This window comes from Stegostoma tigrinum, chromosome 31 (genome assembly GCF_030684315.1).
Source record: "Stegostoma tigrinum isolate sSteTig4 chromosome 31, sSteTig4.hap1, whole genome shotgun sequence".
Lineage (NCBI taxonomy): Eukaryota > Metazoa > Chordata > Chondrichthyes > Orectolobiformes > Stegostomatidae > Stegostoma > Stegostoma tigrinum.
In genome coordinates, this window is record NC_081384.1 from 32,203,844 (window position 1) to 32,219,424 (window position 15,581).

The 15,581-nt window shown below is 41.5% G+C and overlaps 1 protein-coding gene across 9 annotated transcripts in view; it reads right to left on the minus strand.

The window, feature by feature from the left end:
• Positions 1 to 849: 849 nt before the first annotated feature.
• Positions 850 to 15,581, minus strand: part of fmnl1a (formin-like 1a) — a 286,119-nt gene continuing 271,387 nt past the window's right edge. For 6 of the 9 annotated variants that reach the window (XM_059638694.1, XM_048560771.2, XM_048560770.2 and 3 more), the window contains one exon: positions 850 to 5,111. In XM_059638694.1, coding sequence (XP_059494677.1) covers positions 5,008 to 5,111 — 104 coding nt within the window. In that variant the 3' untranslated portion in view covers positions 850 to 5,007. Of the gene's footprint in view, positions 5,112 to 10,845; positions 11,098 to 15,581 lie in introns of all 9 variants that reach the window. The other 3 variants (XR_007250443.2, XR_007250442.2, XM_048560767.2) reach the window with 2 other exon arrangements.

The window sequence follows — 15,581 nt, forward strand, 5'->3', positions numbered from 1 at the left end:
ACCAAGAGCAAGTAAATACAGATCAATCCAATGGGGATTTCAGAAGAAACATCTTTATTTTTGTTAAAAATATATATACTTCTATGGGATGTGGGCATCGATGACAAGGTCAGCATTTATTTTCCATCTGTAAATGTACTTGGACTGAAAATCTTGCTACTTCATTTTGGACGGCAGTTAAGAGTCAGCCACAATACTGTGGATCTAGAGACAGATTTGGCCAAACCATTTAAGGATGGAAATATTCATGAGCCAGATGGATTTTTATGACAATCAATGATGATTTCACAACCACAGTTACTGAAATTAGTTTCCAATTCCAGATTTTATTGATTCAATTTTCATTCCTCTGGGTACTGTGGTGGAATTTGAACCCATGTCCCCAGGACATTAGGCTGGGCCTCCAGACCATGTGACCAATGACTTTACCACAAATCTAATGATCTCCCCAGTGGAACAAACAGCGGTTGACACACAGACTCATTTAAAGAAAAGAAAGCTACTGACACAAATAAATATAGAAGGGTTTGCTGATAGCTTGGAATGAAATAGGGTTGGAAACAGTTTGTGTGGCGCATTAACACCAGCTTGTAACAGCTGGGCCAAATGGCCTGCTTCTGTATCATACGTTCTATTTAAACACATGTTTAAAAAGAAAAGTTGAGGCAATAATATCTCTACAATTTCCAGGATTTGCAACAAAAGATTACTGATTTAGGGCTTTCAACAAGGCAGGTCAAAAAGAAATCTTTCATATTTATTCAAAATGTTAAAGATGACTTAAAAATATGTCATTTACGATAAGTAAACCCTTCCTTCAATGTTAAATAATCCCATCGACAACACATCTTTGAAATACAGGCATTTATTATTAGTGCATAAAAAAATTATCCATTCATTTTTTGTATAATCTCTGAAATATAATGTATGCATTTCTTTTACAATCCATTTGTACACAATTCTTCTTGTTGAAGTTTACACTTTAGGTCTTGAATGGGATTCAAGCAGGTGGAGAATTTGTTCTGAATATTATCAGATGCAAAGAAAAAGAATAGTGGCATAGAAGGTTTCTGCTCAAACAGGGCGAAGACCAACGTAAGCATGATCTACTTATGTCACACACTCAGGGCAATGGGATTGATGGGCTGCTAAGTACAGCCTGTTAAGGACTGCAAGAATAAACTAACTACCAGGCCTTGTGGAATAAAAACAGAAAATACTGGAATTACGCAGCAGGTAGGGCAGCATCCGCAAAGACAGAAACAGAGTTGAGGCTTCAGATCTGTGACTATGCATGGTTTCAGCCTCATCTGCTCAATTTCTCCAACATTTTTTGTCACGATTTTAAATTTCTAGCATCCCAAGGATTTTTGCTTTTGTTCAGTTCACGTGGGCTATGGCTGAGGCATTTTTTTTCTGCTTCAGAATTCAGTATTTGACTTCCTATGACACAAAATATTTACAAAGTGAGTTACAAAATACCGTATTGACTTGTATTTAGAACTGCCTTACATAAAAGCCACAACTTAATTCAATTCCTGCCGCAGAAAAAAAAGGATGATTTGAAAAAACCACGTTACTGAATTAGACTGATTTCTTCACCATTTTAAGACATTTCGGGCCATTACATGGGTTGAGAACTTTTGGGTATTCCACTATAATACGGCAATGACTGACTGTCCTTTCTTTACCAACTCAACAAACATCTGCAATATTTGGATATTCAATGTCTATATGATCATCAACATCAAAATGTTTCTGAAGGAAACCACAGTGCACAAAGCCTCAGTGGAATTCAGCTACAACCTGCTCATCCTGGGTCCGTCCTGTTTCTCAATAAAGCTTGTAAACCCTTCTATCTCACTATATGTGTGACGTATAGCAGTGTTTTTATCTCCATCATCTTTCAATTGTCTGCACAGATTTTCTCCTTACACCAAGACAGATATTTTGGTCAGCTAAATGTTCTGACTTAGACCTTTACTGGAGAGTCTAGATGTGCTGTCAAACCAATTTGGACCCATTTGAATGGGCTGTGAACACCAATGGATCAACAATGCAATTGGCACTAGCTCAGGAGGTCTGGCAGCATCTGTGAAGAAAAAAGTCAGAGTTAACATTGAGTCCAGTGACCTTTCCTGTTCTTGGGAAGGCTCACTGAACCTGAAACATTGACGCTGATTCTTTTTCTTCGCAGATGCTGCCAGACCTGCTGAACCTTTCCAGAAAATTCTGTTTTTGTTCCTGATTTACAGCATCCACAGTTCTTTCAGTTTTTACTGCAATTGGCACTTCCCACTGAAGCAGATGCCATGTCAAGAATGTACAAGATGTCTGATAAAAATGCTTTTATCACACACCATATGTTATCTCAATCATTCTTATTCACTCAGTTACTCTACCTGAGCCTTCCTCTTACTGTCTATACCCTCGGGGTTACTTTGCTCTGTACATTTTAGCCTCATCTCAATTTACTTAAGCAATTCCTCCCTCAGTCATGTGTTTGTTACAAACACCTACAGGCCAAATCAGATAGGAGGCACTGTCTACATGTCACAGTCACACGTTAATAAAAGGAAGGTCACTGATACAGACTTAGTTTAACAGTCAAAAAGTACCAATTTCCTAGCCTTGCTGTTGAATCGATCAACTTCTGGACTTGGATCCTCAGGGGCTGAGCAGAACCGGTCAGAGAAGCAACAATTACCAACATTTTGTCTCTAAAGGTGCAATCAACATCATTTCTGTTTTGGCTATGCTCCATGGCAAGTCACAATCACTTGATGACTTGCATTTATATAGCACTACCAACAACAAAATCTGATACATTTTCATAGAATCCAGAAGAAAACAGCCAATTTAATTACTGTTCCCATTGCTTTGAGTCCCTTCAGCTTACCTCATTGTCATAGATGCTGGAGGAAAACACTCTCCCTTTTGCCTTGACACCTGCAGCCCACAGACTGAAGGCAGATCAAATGCGCAGTTACGCTCCTAACCCCTCCATTGATCCTCCTTTGCATTTAAACAGGATGTGTTGATGTGAATGGGTCTAAACTGAATACTTAATGATAATTTAGTAGGAAGATTTACAACCTCATGTACAACTAGAAAAAAAAAGATTTACATTGATCTGCAAAGATTTTAACAAGTGAAATTACTGCTGCAAGAAATAATGCCACAATTTATCTTTTCAAGTGCAATCTACTACTAACATACCCTATAAAAAGTAAAAATAAAAAATCTAATAACATGGAGAAGTAAAAACAGATTTATCTGTTGGGTGCATTAGATATCAGGGACCTGATGACTTTGAAATGATGTGCTTAGCTTAATCACAGGTAGAAAGTGACTGGATTGTGTATCCTAATGACTATCTTAGAGTGTGCATCATGACTCCAACAGCTTTTATCTCTTGATCTTCCATCATAATGTTTGGTTAAGATGAATTATTGTTGTGGATGATGCAAATGGTCAGATCCTGAGGGCTTCACTAGAGACGAACCCATGGAATTCAGGGCTGGCGATTCCAAACTTCTGAGGCTATCTTGATACCAATTCTCCACAACAGCCCATTTTTACTTTAGTTACCTTTCTCCCTTTAACTCCATAATTTCAATTAGGAGTGGGAAAGGCCTGAATATCCTCCTCCCTATCCCAGCAGAAACCACGTGCAAATGCAGATATCTACTCTGGCCAACTCATGTATGACCAGCTCACTTGAAAGGTGTGAAAAAGCAGGTTTGAGCTACAGCACAGATGAGGACAGTGCAGCTCCCCTCTGTGCCCCAGTGGAGACTATATGGAAAAGGCCTTTGGAAGTTCTTCATTGTCATTTGCTGGAAAATCTCTTCTTAGCCCTAATCTGGAACTAAATGTGAAAGAACTACTCTTTTACTGAGACCTGAGATCTATTGATCTACATATGGAATGGCTATGTTGTGAACTGTCCAGTACTAAGATGTACTCCTAATTTCAGTGGCACGTTGGATGCAAACTCAACATAGTCTGAGATTTTTAGAGCATTAGTCAGTCTCTGGGTGAAGAATCCCTGAATTTCTAAGCTGTTTCTCTTCGATTCTGCCATAGCTTTTGACCAGACTAAGATGTTCATCCTACACAATTAATGAATTCTCATCCTATATACTCGTATTTTTTGTAGCATTAGAGGACTTCTGGAAAAAAATCATATGGCTACCTTTTTTAATAGCTAATCTATAACCAACACAGCCAAATACAATCGTCTGTCACTGAATGATTGGCGACTAATCACCCTTCAGCAATTTCACCTTCGTAAATTAGGGAGATCTCTATAAACTGGAATTAAGACGTTCACTTCTTAATGTCATAGAGTCCAGCCTATCTTGTACCCTGAATTCAGTTTTTAGTCTCCTTGTGATTGTCCGTGTGTCAGTGAAAATGCTCCTGTTAATTTCGGGGCAGTTTTTAATTACTACATCTTTTGTCTTAAATGCAGAAAATGCAAAGCAAGGTGGCTAAAGCAGTGCAGATACGTAAATAACACGTATGAACCAAGAAACATGTCCAGTTCTGTTTTTAAGGTCAATAACCAAGAGAAACCCACTGGGGGCGTGTTGCTGGATGGAGTTGATGTGACAGTCATATTTTCCCCCTCTAGTTTCCCATATATTCAAGAATTCTCAGCCTTTGTTACTTCAGCTATGTTTGGAATCTTCTATCCTTAATCCTATCCACCTTGGGCCCTCAAAGACATTTGCACTGGTAAATTATCTACATCAAGCAATTGAATTACATTGTGTATACAAAAGGGGTCTGTTACTAAGAGATAATGGGAACTGCAGATGCTGGAGAATTCCAAGATAATAAAATTTGTGAGGCTGGATGAACACAGCAGGCCAAGAAGCATCTCAGGAGCACTGGGATTACAGCATGGTATAGAGCTATGGCTGCAAGTCACAACCGGTGCCAGCTTCTTCACCCAGGTATTTATCTGACTCTCCCCTCCCCTGACCGTCAGGCAACTGGTTATAACGAGACTTCTCCGGATACGCGAAGGGTCTGTTCGTCCATTCTCTTCCGAACACTTTTCCTCATGGCGTCTGCTCGTCTGTATGGCTGGTTGCGTAGATCTGCGGGAGAAAGATGAACTTGGAATGAGCTGGAGCAGAGAAGAGTAGGAGGAAAACTGTAGCTTCCAGATGCAAGTGTTTCTCATTTTGACCACATGAAAACTCCCTTTCCTGATCCCAAAATGAAGTATTTTTATAAAAGTCCAATGGCAATACTTTTTCAGACCGTGACATACCAAACTGAGGTGCTAACTTAATTAATAGCACAGCTGACTACACTGAAAGCTGTCGGAACCAATATTCAGTAAGTACCAAAATAGTGACACTCTTTGCAGAGTGCGTAGATGATGAGATTACATTTCAGCCCGGAGATTTTAGCATAAATTCTACGCTGAAACTATTGCATTGAGGGAATGTTGCACTGTCAGAGGTTCTGCATTATGGATGAGATATTAAACCCAGAACCCAACTACATTCCTGGAAAGAGAAAAATACCCACTGCACTATTCTGAAAAAGTACAGGGAAGTTAGTTCCAGTACCCTGATCAATATTTGTCCTGCAGCCAACATTGCTAAAATAGACAATCCTGCTTAATGTATACACACTATTTTATTAATGTGATGAGTTATAAAGGGAATTCACTGAAACTGGAGTGTGATAGAGTTGAGGTATAAGCTTGAAATGTTTCAGTCTGTAAATAAATGCTAGACTGAGTAAAGATTGACTCCAGTACCATCCTTCACTGGCTGATTTTCTTGAATGTGTCTAGTCATTATCACCCTGTTATCTGTGGGAGATTATCGTACGTAAATTGATTGCCATCTTTCCTACATTACAACAGTGACAGTGCTCTATAAATATTTGGCTGTAAAGGATTTTGGTAAAATGCACTACCTAAATGCTGGACTGTGGTTTTTACAGATCAGGTTCAAATCCCTGGTCAATGTTGTGTTCCCCTGATCTTAACCATGGAAGCTGTTGGGTGCTAAGATTGGCTTCATGTTGTTGGAATACTGAGGACAATAAAACAGATGTAATTTCTGTTTTGCATTAGTGTGAATCCCTGTTAGAAAATATGGATATCAGGGAAAATGAGATCAAGACAATAGAAACCACACTGAGCCAAGTAGTCATTAGGAGTGTTAACTGGATAAGTTATCATCAGGTGCTTTCAACCAAAACAAGAGCCACAAGATAAGAAAAATTAGAAGAATTAAATTCTTTTATTTGGAACTTGTATCAAAATTGTATCTGCAAGAAGGACAAGTTTTCCCTCCATATTGGCAGAGGTCCAATGCTTTTTTGATACAGGTATTAATCTTGGGAAATGGGCTGATGTACAGCATTTTTTATCCAAATACCAAAATGGGTCACTGAGGTTTTATGCTTGAAACAAAACAGATCAGTGAAAACCAGCTCTGAAGAGAGGACAATACTTAATTCATTGAGTAAAAGGATGCCTCACCGAAGCCCATTGATTGCTGTGCCCTGTAGCAAAGATGGGAAACATTTGAATTAGTGCGTTATTACAGCGGGAAGATTGGTGGCTCATCACTTCTTACAGGGTCCATGTCAGTCTTGACATAAAACCGATCAATCTCATTAAAATGGTCATGTTGATTGTACCTTCCAGATGAGCACACTTGGAATTTATCATTTACGAAAACATGGCACTGGGTAAGGGTTCCTTGTCATAGTTTGCTATCACCAATCTTCTGTTTCTGCATTGCTTTTGACCAAAGTAATGATTAGTTATAAAGTAGACACCATTGTAGAATATGTCCAGAAGAGTTATTGTTCTTAGATAACAAGGAGGTTTATTGCTTGATATTGCTAAGTGTGACTACATTTGGTCAGGCAGAATTATGGGGACCTTACAATCTGGTACAGATACATCTGCTCCTCTTAAACCTGGAGGAGAATCCCTTTTTCTCCATCCGCAGGCTGTGTGTGCCATCAGTAGAAAAGCAGTACCAAATGTAACATGAAGATTAACTTCTTCAGAATCATTACCCACTACAGCAAGGCAATTTACTTTCTAAGAGGGATATTACCTGTTCAGTCCAAAGATGTGCAGGTTAGGTGGATTGGCCATGCTAAATTGCCCATAGTGTCCAGGGATATGCAGGTCAGGTTGATTAGTCATGGGAAATGTAGGGTCACAGGGATAGGATAGGAGTGGATCCGGGTGGAATACTCTTTGGAGGATTGGTGTGGACTCAATGGACTGAATGGCCTGCTTCTACACTGTAGGGATTCCACGATTCTATGAGGTCACTAAGACCATTTGATGGAGGAGCAAAAGTAGGCCACTCAGCCCATCGGGTCTGCTCTGCTACTGAATGGGATCATGGCTGATCTGATAATCCTCAATACCACTTTCCTGCCTTTTCCCCACAGGCTTTGATTCTCTTAGTGATTAAAGATCTGTTTACCTAAGTCTCAAATACACTTAATAACCCAGCCTCTACTACCCTCTGTGGTAAAGAATTCCACAGATTCACTACCTGAGAAAAAAAATGCTCTTCTCTGTCTTAAATTGGTGGCCTCTTACTCTGAGATGAATTATCTACAATTACCTACCTTAATCTACACCTCCCTGAACACTAAGAGCAATTTAGCATGGCCAATCCACCTAGCCTGCGTATCTTTGTACTGTGGGAGGAAACCGGAGCACCCAGAGGAAAACCACACAGGCAGTTGCCCAAGGGTGCGATTGAGCCCAGGTCCCCGGTGCTGCGTGGCAGCAGTGCTAGCATCCTTAGCTCCCATCTGTTTTCTGCTTGCTCTCTAGTAATAGTTATTCTGTTCATCTACTCTCCTCCTTTTGCTCATTGAATATTTACACGTTTTGGAATATTATTAGTGTCTTCTATTGTGGAGATTGACACTAAGTATTTATTCATCTCCTATGCCATTTCCTGATTCCCCATTATAATTTCCCGAGCCTCATTCTCTAAGGGGCCCATGTTCACTCCCACTTCCTCCTTTAAAGAGTGTCTTGCTTGACTATTGTGATATTACTTGCAAATTTACCCTTAAAGTTTACCTTCTTCCTCTTTATTATTTTTGGCCAGTAATCATCAACTGCGATTTCGCTTTCCCTTGTGCACAAAGCATAGCTCTTCTCTAAAATTCTTGCACTTATTCTAGCAGAAATTAAAACACCTAATGGCAAATGTTCAATATTGCTCGAACTTTGCAAGAAGCAGGGAGAGATGTTAGATTTTCCACTGCTTACTCCATCTGTGCACCAGGTTTAATTAAACGTGCTGATGTTCTCAATGAAAGATTGCTACAGACAGAATTTATATGCACTTTTCAGCGTTCTCTTACACTGCCTCCCTGGACTCCGGTTCAGGAGCTTGAACCAGGTCTATGAAATGGTAATCAAATGGTATGTGAAAAGTAACTATACAGATTTATCAATGATACTGATTACAGTGCAATAATGTCCAAGGCACATTATGGGCATAACTTTCCTGGACAAAATCAGGACTGCACCAATCTGTTCAAAGGCAAAGCTCCCAAGCAAGCTGACAGGAATCGTACAGGGACAGCTTTAGTGGATGCAGAATGGAATGTGGTTGGATACCTAAGGACCTTCTGTAGAGTGAGGTACCCGAAGCCAGGTAACCAGGGGCGTGCCAGAGGCTCTGCTTCTGAAAGCATGACATGGAAGGCTCTAAATATTGACTATTGCGCCTGGGAGTCACGAGTTGGAGAAAGAAGGAAATGGTGGCTCCTTCTGTAGCCTGTATCCTTGACTACAATGCCCAGTGGCCACTTCATTGCAGGCACTCCATTGCAGATGCATATCTGCATAAAGCACACCCTCTAGCGAAGTGGCACAAACAAACACAGCCTCCAACAATACCTAGATGTAAAAATTGGATCTCACGCTAATCTCACCTACAGCTACTATGAGAATCAATCCACAAAATAAATTCACTTGAAAACCAAATTGAGTCGTACTGGTAAAATTTGATCCTGATCTTTTTCTTGATCTGATGCTACATTATATTCACCCAAGCCAGTCAAAATCTTATTTGAACAACTTCTATATTTATATTAATGTCTAATGTTAATAGAGTAAAAGGATTGCACAGCTAATGTGGGTGTAAATGCATATCATTCTCAGACATAGAAACAGACTATTACAGAAATACTAATTGATGTTAACAGGCTAATATAGACGTAGACACGTAATTTGTCTCATTCCCAACACCCACTAATGCATGACCGATTTTCCCCTATGATCCACCACCCCAGTAATGACAATGGATAAGACCCTGAAGCATTTGTAGACATTCTTAACTTCTAACTTCAAACAATGTCATCTTTAAAAGGAGAACTCCTGCAGAAGAAACTGCAATTTAAACTCAGTACTGCTTGGTAAAGTCTGAACAGTCGCACACATGTAAACTGTTAGGGCGGAAACCTCAAACAGGGAGAGACTTGAACAGGAGTAATGAGGAGCTGACTATTTCTCCTCTTTTGGCAGAAAGACACCTCCTCCAGAAATGTCTGCTTTACTTACCAGGAACATACAAAACAAAAGGATAAAAATCCAGTTTCAACTCTACTGGAATGAACCAGTGGGATTCAGAGTTTTTGGGTGTACCAGGTCTGGTTCAGGCATTACGATGCTGTGAAAATCAAAGAACTGTCCTCTAGTCATTCCTGTCTTTTCAAGGTACAGATCTTCTCTAACAGCGTGCTGCAAACCAGTTAAAACAGAAACAAAAGATTCTTTCTCACCCTGTATATTGGAACTTCAGAAAGCATGCAAAACAAAGAATCTCAAAAATAATTGACCAATTATTGATATGAATACTACCAGTAACCTCCACTCTGACACAGCCATAGAATTCAACTATTCTGCTCTGTGAGTGATCCAGAGACTGACCCACATATCTTTCTTTTTGAACCTTTATCTTTTTTACCTCATTTCTAAGTGTATGTGTGTTCTGTCACTAACGCTCAGTAACCAATAAACTCACTCTTTTTGTTGTTTCAAGAAGACCTGGTTAAATGGCCTCATTTTAAAGGGTAAGTCATTTAGGTCTTAGAGTAAAGTATCCATAAGGGAAGACATGTTTTTCTCGTTAACCTTGTTCCCACTCAACTGAGATGGTGGGACAATAAAGAAGGAGGTGGCAGTCATTATAGCACAGTGGCTCAGTGGTTCACACTGCTTCCTCAAAACACCAGGGACCAGGTTTGCCTCCATCTTTGGGCAACTGTCTGTGTGGAGTTTGCACATTCTTCCCGTGTCTGCGTGGGTTTCCTCTGGGTGCTCCGGTTTCCTACCACAGTCCAAAGATGTGCAGGCTAGGTGGATTGGCCATGCTAAATTGCCCGTAGTGTTCAGGGGTGTGTAGCCTGGCTGTGTTAGCCATGGGAAATGTAGGGTTACAGGGATTGGGCAGGTGGGTGTTTCTGGTGGGGATGCTCTCCAGGGGGTCAGCATGTACTCAATGGGCTGAATGGTCTGCTTTCATACTGGATGGACTCTATGATTCATCCCTCCTCACCCATGAATGCAACAGTTTGGGGTCTGCCATCTGGAAGCATAAGAAATTCAGGAACCTCTTCCTGGTCAGAACACCCTTTTTGTTACCCACCAGTTGCCTATCCCCAACAACATCACGTACCACAACATGTCCCCAAAACTGCCTGTTTTTACCCCCACATTACCACTCCTAATTGATTCAACTTATTTGTCAGTTGATCAAAATTCAGCTCGCATTGAAACTGAGTAAAATGATATCAGACACCTTTGAGGCTTACCTTGAAGTGTCATGCCTGCTAGGTGGTGTATAGCAGGGAAAGCAGGACAGGGAAGCAGAGAAGCAGCGCACAAATGCAGGAAGCAAAACCAGACGACAGCAGCAGCCCCGATGCTAGGCAACAGCAGCAGCACGCTTCATGAAGAGCAGCTATCAGGCAGCGGAAACACAGCACTCAGAAGCAGAAACCTCAGAGAGCCAGCACACATCACAGCATATAGAGAACTCCACAAAGTTACTGAGAGAAGTAGGCCTAGATCAGTTCAGATGAAAACAAGCACAAGTTGTTACACGTTGTAAAATGGAATGATTTTATACCTTGTAACTAAATGTCCCACACCTATAATGAGTGATTCTGAGCGTTGTAGTACTTTGGAATAGTACAAGTTGTTGCCTGTTGTAACATACAGGCTGTGCTAAATGCTGTTCAGCATCGCGTACAGGAGTGTCAAATTTTAAAATAACCTGTATTTATAAAGTACTTTGACTGCAGACAAACTTTTAAGGTGAAAGGGGGTAAACTTAAAGGAGATATTAGTGTTTTCTTTTGCACAGAGTTTGGTAAGTGCCTGGAATGCACTGCTAGAGGAGGTGGTAGAGGCAGATACAATAGCAACAACTTAGAGGCACCTTTGACAGGTATATGAATAGGCAGGGATATACACAACACACAGGCAAAACATTTTAGTTTAGAAAGACATCATGTATCAGTGCAGAGATAATGGGAACTGCAGATGCTGGAGAATCCAAGATAATAGAGTGTGAAGCTGGATGAACACAGCAGGCCAAGCAGCATCTCAGGAGCTCCTGAGATGCTGCTTGGCCTGCTGTGTTCATCCAGCTTCAGGCTCATGTATCAGTGCAGTCTTGTTGGGTGTAAGGGCCTCTTCCTGAGCTCTAGGGCTTTGTTAAATGTTCAAAGGTGCTTCACAGGAAACAAATTTTGATAATGAGTCGGATAAGGAGGTATTAAAGGTTCCAATGTTTCCTGGGGGCTATTCCAGAGCTTACAGCACATGAAGTTGAACACAAGGTTTCCAATGTTGAAGCATTTATAATGGAGGCTGCAGAGGAGACCAGAATTGGAAAAGCACTGAAACCATGAAGTGTTTAATGAAAGAGGATGCTACCGGGGCAAGGTGACCAGAGGATAAGAATGTAGGCAGCACTGAACTAGGGACTAACACAGATCATTGAGCACATTATCAAAAAACTAGAATACTCTTCCAAATAATGTTTACCAACATCAAGTGAGCTGCAGCAGCTCAAGAAAGTGGCTCTCCATTCTTTGCTGATGGAATGATTTCACCAGAAAAGCTAACTTCCAAGGATTAATTAACCATGAACAGGGAGTAGGAGTGAATAGGATGTTGGTATAAGTTCAAAAAGAGGCATTATAGGTGATGGAGAACCCAAATTTACAGAGAATGTAAAATGGAGACTAGTTGGAATAGTCAAGACTGCAGGGTGCTAAGACATTGTTGAAGTTGCAGTAGCAATTTTGGTTTCTCTTTTCATGGAATACGGGCAACATTGACTAGACCCATTTCCCTCCCAAGAGCAACTCGTATTCCGCTTGGGAACCCTGCAGCCCAATAGTATCAATGTGGATTTCACCAGCTTCAAAATCTGCGCCCCCACCCCTCCCAACACTGCATCCCAAAACCAGCCCAGCTCGTCTCCGCCTGCCTAACCTGTTCTTCCTCTCACCTATTCCTCCTCCCGCCTCAAGCTGCACCTCCATTTCCTACCTACTAGGAAATCATCCCACCCCCGACCTGTCCATCCTCCCCGGACTGACCTATCCCCTCCCTACCACCCCACCCATAGTCTCCTCTTCACCTATCTTCTCCTCTATCCATCTTCAGTCTGCCTCCCCATCTCTCCTTATTTATTTCAGAATCCTCTCCCCATCCCCCTTTTCTGATGAAGGGTCTAGGCCCGAAACATCAGCTTTTGTGCTCCTAAGATGCTGCTTGGCCTGCTGTGTTCATCCAGCCACACACTTTGTTATCTTGGATTCTTCAGCAGCTGCAGTTCCCATTATCTCTGATCACCATTTCCTATCCCTGATTGTCCTTAAGAAGGTGGTAATGAGCCACTGCATCGAACAGATGAAGTCCACATTGTGTAACTGTCCTGACGTTGCAGTTAGGAGGGAGTCCAGGATTTTGATAATGATGGTGAAGGATTGGTGATATATTTCCAGGTCGGGATGTCATGGCATGAGGGGAACCTGTACATTTTGATGTTACTACGTATGTTACCATATATATCTTCTAGGCTAGAGGGGGCATGGCTTTGTCAGATGTTGTTGTAGAAGTCTTGTCCATGCTGGTGTAAGGAGTGAATGCTGAAGGGCTGCTGATTGAGGTGGTTGCTTTGTTCTGAATGGAGTTAAGCTGTCGTGTTGTAGAGCTGCACTCATTCAGGCAAGTGTGAAGATGCCATCTTCACGGGTAGTGCTGGGACTTTGGGAAGTTAGGAGGTGAGTTAGTTGCTGTAGAATTTCCAACCTCTGACCTGCTCTCATATTCTCAGTATATATGTATATGACTGTTCTATTTAAATTTATCGTCAATGGCAACTCCCTCATCCGTCTCCAGTTTCAACTTAGATGTTGGGGGCTCTGACAATGGTTGAATGTCAAGGGCAGTGTGGATTGAATCATTGGAGGTAATTTGTCTAGCATCTATGAAGTGATACTTACCACTTGTTGCCAAAGTTGTCTTTCAGTCTTTGTGCAGTTTTGGAATCCACATTATAGGAGGGATGTGATTGTACTGAAAGGGATGCAGAGGAGATTTACCAGGACAATGCCTTTGCTGGGGAGTTTTAGTTATAAAGAGAGATTGGATCAACTGGGGCTGTTTTCCTTGGAGCAGAGGAGACTGGGGAGGGTCATCATTAAGACATATAAAATTCTGAGGGGCATAGGCAGGGTGGACAGGAAGGAATTTTTCTCCTTGATGGAGGGATCAATGACCATGGTGGGGTATTGTTTTAAGGTAAGGGGTAGGACGTTTAGAGGGAGGTGTAAAGAAAAATGTATTCAACCAGAGGGTAGTAGGAATCTGGAACTCACTGCCTATAAAGACTGTAGGGGCAGACACCCTCATAGCATTGAAGAAGTATTTCGATGTACACTTGCAACGTCAAGATGAGCATGGCCATAGGCCAAATGCAGAAAGATTGGATTAGAATAATTGGCTGCTTGTTTTTAACCAACACAGACTTGATGGGCTGAAGGGTTTTTCTCTGTGTTATAGAGTTTTTGACTCTACATCTAGGTATCGATCATTTCAGTCACTTAGGAATTGAAAATTGGAAAAATAATGTGCAAACATCAGTGCAAACATTTAACTTCACAATGGTGGAAAGGACAATGAAGGAGCAGCTGAAATGGTTGGGCCTAGCTCATTGCCTCGAGGAACTTTTGCAGAGATATTGTGAGGCTCAGATTATCAGCCTTCAACACAACAAACTATTTCATCTCACACTGGATCAGAAAGTGGTCAGTTTGTTTCTAGCTCCCATTTCATATGAGGGCCTTTGATACTGCAATCAGGCAAATGCTGCTTCAGTGTCAAAGGTGGGGGTTGGGGGTCACTCGGACTTGAGCTGAGCAGTTCAGCTCATTTGTCCAGGTTTGAACCAAGGTTGTAATAAGGTCTGAAGCCAAGTGGTTCTGCTAAAACCCAAACCGAGTGTCAGGTTATTGCTGAGGGGAATTCAATAGTGCTGTCTGACGACACCTTCTAGCATTTTGCTGATGTTAGAGGACTTTGAGAGGTCATTGATGAGGCTGTGATTGGCCAAAGTGAATGTCTGCTTCATGTGGGTAGGACACACCTGGGGCCATTTTCAATTCTGTTGGGTAGATACAAATGAGGAGCCACTGGCCCCTTTATCCTACAATTTCATTCAATACGATCATGCTGATCCAATTATCGCACATTCCTGCCAGCCAAACATTATCGTCCACTCCATTGCTTGTCAAGAACTTAGCCTCCTCTTCTTTAAAAATATTCAAAGACACCACTTCCATTTCCAAAGAGTCACCACCCTGTGAAAAACAGTCAACCCCTCATCGCCGAATTAAATTAGACAGCCTATATTTTCATAGTGACCATTAGTTCTAGATTCTTCCACAAGGGACAACACACTCTGGTTCCTTGGTTTAAAACCTGGAAAAATCAGCTGGACTGCTTAGCTAAGGTAAGAGTGATTATCTTTGACACTGAGGCAGCATTTGGTTGAGTGCAGTATCAAAGACCCTGAGTCAAATGGGGACCATTCTACCCTGTCAAGACCCCTCAGGTACTCATAAGTTCCAATTAAGTTAGCTCATTTTTCAAAACTCTGGCAGGTACAAACCCAGCCTGCCGATCCTTCCCCAAAAGACAACCTGCCCATATCAGGCATTATTCTAGTAAACCACTGAAATGCTTTCAATGCCATTACATCCTTCTTTAAATAAAGGAGATTGCAGTGATTGGAATGAGGTCAGCCAGGGGGACATCATAGAATGAGTTCCCTATGAAGGGTCTAGGCCTGAAACGTCAGCTTTTGTGCTCCTGAGATGCTGCTTGGCCTGCTATGTTCAGCCAGCTCCACACTTTGTTATCTTGGATTCTCCAGCATCTGCAGTTCCCATTATCCCTTATTGGGGTTGTTAGCCTGGGCTAATCAGGGAGCCCTGGCTGACAGGTATAAATAGGAGTGTCAGGAGTTCCA